General features: G+C 44.2%; 1 protein-coding gene and 1 non-coding gene across 3 annotated transcripts in view; both read left to right on the top strand.

Annotated features, from left to right (window-relative positions):
* The first annotated feature begins 307 nt into the window (after positions 1–307).
* Positions 308–8591, top strand: part of Ints4 (integrator complex subunit 4) — a 93145-nt gene continuing 84861 nt past the window's right edge. The window contains exons 1-2 of one of the 2 annotated variants that reach the window (XM_090348491.1): positions 308–386; positions 3289–3480. In XM_090348491.1, coding sequence (XP_090204617.1) covers positions 333–386; positions 3289–3480 — 246 coding nt within the window. In that variant the 5' untranslated portion in view covers positions 308–332. Of the gene's footprint in view, positions 387–3285; positions 3481–8591 lie in introns of both variants that reach the window. The other variant, XM_090348490.1, reaches the window with a different exon arrangement.
* On the top strand, positions 5173–5279 carry LOC150053540 (U6 spliceosomal RNA). The gene has a single exon (XR_016538215.1). It is a non-coding gene; the product is annotated as a U6 spliceosomal RNA (small nuclear RNA).

Genomic DNA, 8591 nt, shown 5'->3' with positions numbered 1-8591 from the left:
AGCCATACTCGACGACCGTTGGGAATAGCACTGGGCGGAGCGAACCTCACCCAGGCCTACATCCGTGACTTCTTCTCGTGCCTCCAGGTTCGCACCGCGAATTCAGCCCGAGCCTTTCCCGCGCCACGCCCCCGACTCCCCCGAGGCCCCGCCCCCGAGGCCCCGCCCCCCGCAGGCTGCGCAGGCGCCACAAGTCAGTGCAGTAGAGTAGCGGGAATCGGCCTCTCTATCCCGAAACCCCGAGCTGCCTCGTGGGATCTCGGCGGGTTGTTCCGGCTCCTCCTCACCCCGCCCTCCTCGCGTACGGAAGCCGCGAGGGCCCGGTGGCAGCCATGGCTGCGCACCTGAAGAAGCGGGTGTATGAGGAGTTCACTAAAGTGGTTCAGGTAAGCTCGGGCAGGGAAGGCCCCAGGACCCATGTGGTAGCGGGGCCTGTCATCCGACCCCAGGCGTTTCTGACCACAAAAGGTGTGTCGCTGCCCGGTGTGGCGCCCGTGGTGGCGGCTCCTCCATGGGCGTGCTCGGCTGCAGCCGCCGCCGCTAACTGCTCTGCCAAGCTTGGGTGTTTTGTTTGTTCGCTTGCCTTCACTTTGGGGATGGCGGCCCTCGCACCCCGGGCCTCACGCGTGCGAGGCAGACGTTCTGCACTCAACCCCGCGTCGCGAGCCAGTTCTTGGAAGAAACGCACGGTGCTGTCCAGTGTCCACGCCTCCTCTCAGCTCGCTAGGCCCGGGTTAGGTCTGCACCCTCGGGTTACGGCGGGGACCCCGAGGCAGACCCGCGACGGCCCTGCGACGCAGCCGGGGTGGGGCGGAGGCCTACCCAGCTCCCGTGCCCCAAACTTCCAGGGACAAGTTGGGATGTCTGCAGAGCCTTCCGGTGCTGGAAGAGGGACCCGTAAAACTCAAGGTCCTGTCAAAACTGGCCAGCAGGCACACGCTGAAAGCAGAGCAATGCTGTCCTCCGTTGGAGTTACTTGAAGACCCGAAGGCCTAGCCCCCTGCCAGCATAACCGGTAGTCTCTGGAGAAGAGGCTGCTGTCAAAAATCAGTCTTGTGTTCTGCTTCCTAGCCTTGGCATTCAGAACCGTTGGGGGATTGGGGTAGACTGTAGATTCTAACTTGTGAGGAGTAGAGGTAACATTTTTCCAACAGTCTCCTGGTTCATCTGCCCTCAGATCCTTTCACTTGTAGAGTGGTGAAGCTTAAACCAAGGCACAAGGTAGAGTGTTTTAATTTTTTTTTTTTTTTGCCAGTCCTGGGGCTTGAACTCAGGGACTGGGCACTGTCCTTGGGTTCTTTTTCTCAAGGCCAGCACTCTACCCCTTGAGCCACAGTGCCGCTTCTGGCTTCTTCTGTGTATGTGGTACCGAGGAATTGAACCCAGGGCTTAGTGCATGCTTGGAGAGCACACTACCACTAGATTATGCTCCCGGACCAGTGTGTCTTTTATTTTTCTGGATCAACCATCCTTTTCATAAAGGCAGGACGGGGGCTTGGGGTCAAGGTAGGCAATTGCAGGAAATGGAAGACATTTTTATTTGACATAAACTATAGGCAGTTCCCATAAAGTTCTGGTTTTCTCCCCTCTAAAGAGGGGAGCCAACCATGCTGGTGTCCTAACATAGCTTCATTATATTTGAATTGTTATTGTGTGTGTGTGTGTGTGTGTGTGTGTGTGTGTGTGTGTGTGTGTGTGTGTGTGTGAGAGAGAGAGAGAGAGAGAGAGAGGGAGGGAGAAAGATATGAATCTTAAACTCTGGGGGTTTGGGCACTGTCCCTGAACTGTTCAGCTCAAGGCTACCACCCTACCCCTGGGCCTGGGTCATTGTCCCTTAGCTCTTCAGCTCAAGGCTACCATCCTACCCCTGGAGCCCCCGCCCCACAGTCCTGTTTTCTAGTGATTAATTGGAGAGAAGAGTCTCACATTTTTTTTTTAGTGCCCAGGCTGGCTTTGAACCAAGATCCTCAGATCTTAGCCTTCTGAGTAGTTAGGATTACAGGCATGAGCCACGCACCAGCCTGACTGAATTGTTATTCTTGTGCATTTTTCATTTCCTTTTTTTTTTTTTTTGGCCAGTTCTGGGCTTGAGCACTGTCCTTGGACTTTCTCAAGGCTAGAGCTCTACCACTTGAGCCTTGGCACCACTTCTGGCTTTTTTCTATGTATGTGGTACCTAGGAATTGAACCTGGGTCTTCATGCTTGCTAGGCAAGCACTCTGTCACTAGGCCAAACTCTCGGCCCCTCTTTTCTTTTCTTTTTTTTTTTTTTTAATTCCAATACCAGAATTTGAGCTCAGGGCTCGCTTGCATCAGGTATTCTAATACTGGAGCCATGTATCCAGCTCTATCCTTACCTTTGTGTGTGTGTGTGTGTGTGTGTGTGTGTGTGTGTGTGTGTGTGTGTGTGTGTGTGTCTTGATGTTGGTGTTGATTCTGGAGCTTGAACTCGATGTCTGGCTGCTATTCCTGAGCTTTTGTGCTCCAGGCTAGTCCTTTGCCACTTGAGTCATAGCTCCATTTCCAAATTTTTGGTGATTAATTGGTTCATTTGATGATTTAGAGATTGACTTTCAGCCAGGCGCAGTAATCTTAGCTACTCAGGAGGCTGAGATCTGAGGACTGCAGTTCAAAGCTAGCCCAGACACTAAAGTCCGTGACTCTTATCTCCAGTTACCCTCCAGAAAATTGGAAGTGGTGCTGTGGCTCACGTGGTAGAATGCTATCCTTGAGCAGAAGAGCTCAGGGACAGCAAAAGGAGGTTGACTTTCCTAACTGGGCTGGTTTTGAACCTTGGTCCTCAGATCTCAGCTGCATGAGTAGCTAGTATTAAAGGGGTGAGCCACTAGTGCCTGGCTTGCTCCCCTCACTTTTGGGGTATAGTTGTGCTGTGTTCCTGATACTTTTTTTCAGAATGGGATAGATGCTTTTTTTTTTTTTTTTAGGTCCTGGGCCTTGAACTCTGGGCCTGGGTACCGTTCCTTAAGCTGGAGTAGATCGTTTTGTGCTCTCTTAACCTTGTCTTCAGAGATGGTGTGCCTATGTTGCTGAGACAGGAATTGAGATATCAAGTCACTGACTTAAGTTGTAAGAGCTAGTTTTGAAAGGCAACGCTTTGACGCCAGTATTTTTTCTAGTCAAAAATACTGTTTTTCCTCAGACTAGGTCTGTTAGCTAAATATATTTTTGTCATACAGAAAAATTATTTTCATCAAATGAAGCAAACTTAAATTGGCAGACTCTTTTTTCAGATTGGCATGTCTTACCTTTTATGTTGTCTTACAGCAGCAACAGGAGGAAATTGCTACTAAGAAACTACGGCTGACAAAGCCAAGTAAGTCTGCGGCACTGCACATAGACCTGTGTAAAGCAACTTCCCCCGCCGATGCCCTGCAGTACCTCCTCCAGTTTGCCAGAAAGCCTGTGGAGGCAGAAAGTGTGGAGGGAGTAGTCAGGATTCTCTTGGAACATTATTACAAGGTAAGAAGATCGTAAGGACCTGATGGATTGTGTGTAAGAATGTTGGATTTGAAGGGGTTCATGTTATAAATAAATAGTAAATGATTATTTAACAAGCTTTTACAATGATTGTTCTCCTTGTGATAGTTGAAGATAAAACTGATGCAAATGCTGTCCTAAGAAACCTATGGTACACTAAATGGAGACAAACAAGTGCATCACAGTACTGTGAGCTCAGTATATACTGAGTGCAGTGGGAGCTCAAAGGAGGAATTACATCAGCCCAAATGCTGCTGTAGCCAGATTAGAATGTAGTACCATTATTATCTTGCTGTTTCTGTCATAATATAAGGACCTAATTATAGACTTAATTGTAGTAGCCCTCTTGTTTCTTCAAAATAGCCTTGCTATGTAGCCCATGATAGTCTCAAATTTGGAATCCTTCTGTCTCAGGCTCCTAAGTATTGGAATGACAGGCATGTAACACCATGTCCAATTTCTCATTGTTGAGATATAGTTCACTTGAGATAAACTTTTCTGCTTTGGTTGAGAACTATAATCCTTGAATTATTGCCTCCCAAATAACTAGGCTGGCTCTCTCTTTCCATTTTCCTTTTCCCTTTCCCATATTCTCCCTTTCCCTCTCCCCCTTCCCCTCCTTCCTTTCCCTTCCTCTTTTTTTCTTCTCTCCTTCCCTTTTTCTCTTCCTCTTCTTTTTTCTCTTCCTTCTACTCTCTTACCCCTCACTTCCCCTGCCCTATTTTTTCTTCTCATTTTGCCAAATTTATTATTTTTTTGCTAGAAAAAAACTTAAGATTTTTTTTTCTCTCACTAAGCCAGCAATTATATTTTAAAAAAGCTAGGTGTTGGTGGATTACTCCTGTAATCCTAGCTACTCAGGAAGCTGAGATATGGAGGGTACAGTTGGATGCCAGCTTAGCCAGAAGAATCCACTAGACTCCATTTCCAAACTCTTTTTTTTTTTTTGTTTTTGTTTTTGTTTTGTTTTGTTTTTTGGTTATGTGGCTTGAACTCTGGGCCTGTGCCACTTCCAGTTTTCTAGTGGTTAATTGGAGATGAGTCTCAAGGTCTTTAGTGCCCAAGCTGGCTTTGAACTGTGATCCTCAGATTTTAACCTTCTAGGATTACAGGTGTGAATCACTGCACCTGGCACCAAACTCATACTCTCTCTCTCTCTCTCTCTCTCTCTCTCTCTCTCTCTCTCTCTCTCTCTCTCTCTCTCTCTCTCTCTCTCTCTCTCTCTCTCACGCGCGTGTGCGCGTGCGTATGTATGTGTGGGGCTTGAACTCGGCCTATGTGCTGTCCCTGAGCTCTTCAGCTCAAGGCTATCACCCTATCCTTGGAGCCAAGTCCTACTTCCCATTTTCTAGAGGTTAATGGAGATAAAAGTCTCAGGTCCTTTTGTGCTTGTGCTGGCTTTGAACCTTGATCCTTAGATCTCAGCCTCCTGAGTAGCTAGGATTACACGCATGAGCCACTGCACCTGGCAAAAACTTTTTTTTGTATGTAGGTTGTGAGGCTTGAACTCAGGTTGGGCGCTATATCTGAGCTCTTCAGCTCAAGGCTAATGACCTACCCTTGGGCCTGAGCACTGTCCCTGAGTTCTTCAGCTCAAGGCTACTGCCCTACCCTAGAGCCAAGCCCCACTTCCCATTTTCTAGAGGTTAATTGGAGATAAGAATCTCAGGTCCCGTGGTCGCTTCGGCAGCACATATACTAAAATTGGAACGATACAGAGAAGATTAGCATGGCCCCTGCGCAAGGATGACACACAAATTCGTGAATCATTCCATATTTTAAAAAAAAAAGAATCTCAGGTCCTTTTGTACCCAGGCTGGCTTTGAACTTTGATCCTCAGATCTCAGCCTCCTGAGTAGCTTGGATTACAGGTGTGAGCCACCTCACCCAGCTCCAAACTCTTATAATGAGCCAGAATCAGGGCTGGAGATAAGACTTAAGTGGTGGAGTACCAGCAGAGGAAGCACAAGGCTCTGGGTTTGAATCCCAGTACTACCAAAAATAAAATATAACAAAGTAAAATTAGTTCATATTGAGACTTCTCTGGTTCTCAAAATAGCTTACTTTTTTATTTTATTTTTTTGTGGTTCTGAAGATTGTATCTAGGGTCTCTTCATTTGCTAGGCAGGTTCTATCACTTTCCGGCAGCCCTTTTATTTTTATTTTATTTTGTGATAGGTTGACTCTACCTGGGCTTAAAATTAATCCTTCTGCTCTGTTTCCCAAATTGCTGGGAAGTATAATGTGTACCACCAGGCCTGGCTTCTCCAGTACCTTCTTATTGTTGATGTGTCAAATGAGAATGCAGATCAGACCTATACCTAATTTAAAAATCTAGAACTATTCTATTTTAATGACATTGATAGCTTTAAGCTGGTGCAGTAGTTCTGTAAAATGTCTTGTTTTTTGAATGTGTTTAGTTCCTTGGAGGTTAACTTGCTCCTTTGACCCCTGTATTTGCTATGAATTGAAAAGTTAGATCTATAGATTTTGTTAGATTCAGGTTAAGCATATTTTGGGAATTGTAAGAGTATTTTATAAGGCTGGGCACTGGTGGCTCATCCCTGTAATCCTGTTTGCTTAAGAGGCTGAGATCTGAGGTTTGAAGTCAGCTTGGGTGGAAAAGTCCATGAAACTCTTATTCTATTTAATCACCAAAAAGAGGTAGATTGCTAACCTTAAGCAAAAGAAGCTTGTGGACAGGGCCCAGACCCTGAGTTCAAGCCCCAGGACTGGCACACTAAGGGGAAAAAAAAAAGAATGATTATTTGTACTTCATAGTGAACCTGTTAGGATGTGTGTAATATCTTGATACTTATAAAACTTCATATCTTTTTTGAACTCTATAAACTACATTTGAATCTGTTCATTCACTTTACCTTTAATTTCTAATCTATAAGATCTCCTTTATATGTGTAATGTTCTGTTTTAATCAGAATGAGTGGAGTTTTCCAGCTGTAGTTTTTCACGAGCTATTTATTCTGCCAGTGCCCTGGGGCCTGGCCAGCCATTTTCTCAAAGCACCTTCTCCCTTCTTTTTTCTCTCCCATCCTGCTTCCTTCTTTCCTTTTCTTTCTTTCTTTAAAAATTTTTCTTCTAGAAATATTTTAATAAAAATTCACTGTGTCCAAGAAATAGCCACTCATGCCTGTTATTCAGAGAGAACCATAGCAAAAGAAAACTTATCATATGATATAAAGGAAAGAAAGTTGCAAGCCAGGCTCCTGTGGCTCATGTTTGTGGCTTGTTACTCAGAAGACTGACCTCTGAGGATCATGGTTCAAAGCCATCTCTGGCTGAAAAGTCTCTGTGAGACTCTTTATCTCCAATTGCCCATTCAGAAATCAGAAGTGGAGCTGTGACTCAGAGTGGTAGAGTAGCAGCCTTGAGCAGAAGAGCTCAGGGATAACACTTAGGCCCCGAGTTCAAGTCCCATAACAAATAAAAAGAAAAGTTGCAGACACTCAAGTGCATCAGCTAAGTCTAGTGTTAAATCATATTACTTCTTATAGGCCATGGTTAGAAATCTTGATTAGATACCCAAATAAAGCTTAATACACATGCTGAACTCTATAGATCAAAGCCCTGTTCTCAGGCATTCCATTTTGAGACTCCTTTTAGAATAAGCATGACAGGTATTAATAGAAGACATACTAAGTAATGAGAGAGATTCTGCAGTTCCCTTTATACCCTGGACCTGATTAAACAAATCTAGAATTTTTATTTTTCTTTAATGAAAACTGCTAAGACTAGAATCAAAGATAAATGAAAGGCTTTTTTTGTTGGTTTGTTTTCAAATTTGGAGGATTTTTGTTTTCTGTTTTTTTTTTTAATTTTTTTAACAATGACTCAAATAAATGAAACACAAGAAGGGAGTTTGGCCTGGAGGTAGATTGCTTACCTAGCATGCACGAAGACCCGGGTTTGATTCCTTAGTATCACATACATGGAAAAAGCCAGAAGTGGTGCTGTGGCTCAAGTGGCTCAGGGCTCAGGCCCTGAGTTCAAGCTCCAGGGCCAGCACCAAAGCAAACAAACAAAAATGAAACACAAGAAAACTTCAAAAAAAAAAATCTAACAGTTCTAGAAAGTATCACTTGCATTCCAGACATTTAAAACTATTTTAGGCTAAGACTGTGGTACCACATGCAAAGAAAAAGCCAGAAGTGGCTCAAGTGCTATGGCTGAAGTGGTAGAGTGCTAGCCTTAAGAAAGCCTAAGAACAGTGCTCAGGACCTGAGTTCAAGCCCCAGGACTGGCAAAAAAAAAAAATAACATTAAGTTAAATAAAACTATATTACAATTTAACTGATAGTGGTTAAAAAAAGTTTAAAAATGATCATTTATCAAAGGAAAAAAGATTCTTATTTTTCAATGTTTTTCTTCAAATGATTGTACAAGGGTGTTACAATTTGGCATGTCCATTTACATATGCAGTGCATCTTGATCATCACCTTCTTACCATTTTCTCCCTCCTATCTCTACCCTATCTCCCACCATTACTATCAGGTTTTCACTCCTTTGGGGAAAAAAGATTCTATTAATACTGTTTTGGGGTGTTGGTTGTGGGGCTTGAACTCAGAGCCTGGGTGCTTTCACTGAGCTTTTTTCTCAAGGCTAGCCCCTCTTCCACTTTGAGCCACAGTACCACTCTGGTTTTCTGGTGGTTAATTGGAAATGAATCTCATGAGCTGGCTTTGAACCATGATCCTCAGATCTTAGCCTCCTGAGTAGCTAGGATTACTAGTGAGAACCACTGGTGTCTGGCCTGTTAACATCTTTTAATTACTTAACCATACCAGTTAGAATCAAGTTTGGCACATTTCTCAAATGGCACTTTTTCTACATCCATAGGAAGTCATGAATCTCAGGAAACAATTTAGATTATTCTTTTAAACATGTATGTCGAATCCTGTGTTTTTTCACAGGCTTTTGAAACCAATAAAAATAAGAGCTATTCAAAAAGAAAAAAATCCAACTCTTCAAAGAGCCACAAGTGGAGCTATGGCTCATTGGTAGTGTACTAGCCTTGAACATACAAAGCCCAGGGACAGTGTCCAAGGCCTGAGTTCAAGCCTTAGGACTTGCACGCA

Source organism: Megascapheus bottae, chromosome 16, assembly GCF_031878675.1.
Source record: "Megascapheus bottae isolate mThoBot1 chromosome 16, mThoBot2.hap1, whole genome shotgun sequence".
Lineage (NCBI taxonomy): Eukaryota > Metazoa > Chordata > Mammalia > Rodentia > Geomyidae > Megascapheus > Megascapheus bottae.
This window is presented reverse-complemented; position numbering and strand designations above follow the sequence as displayed.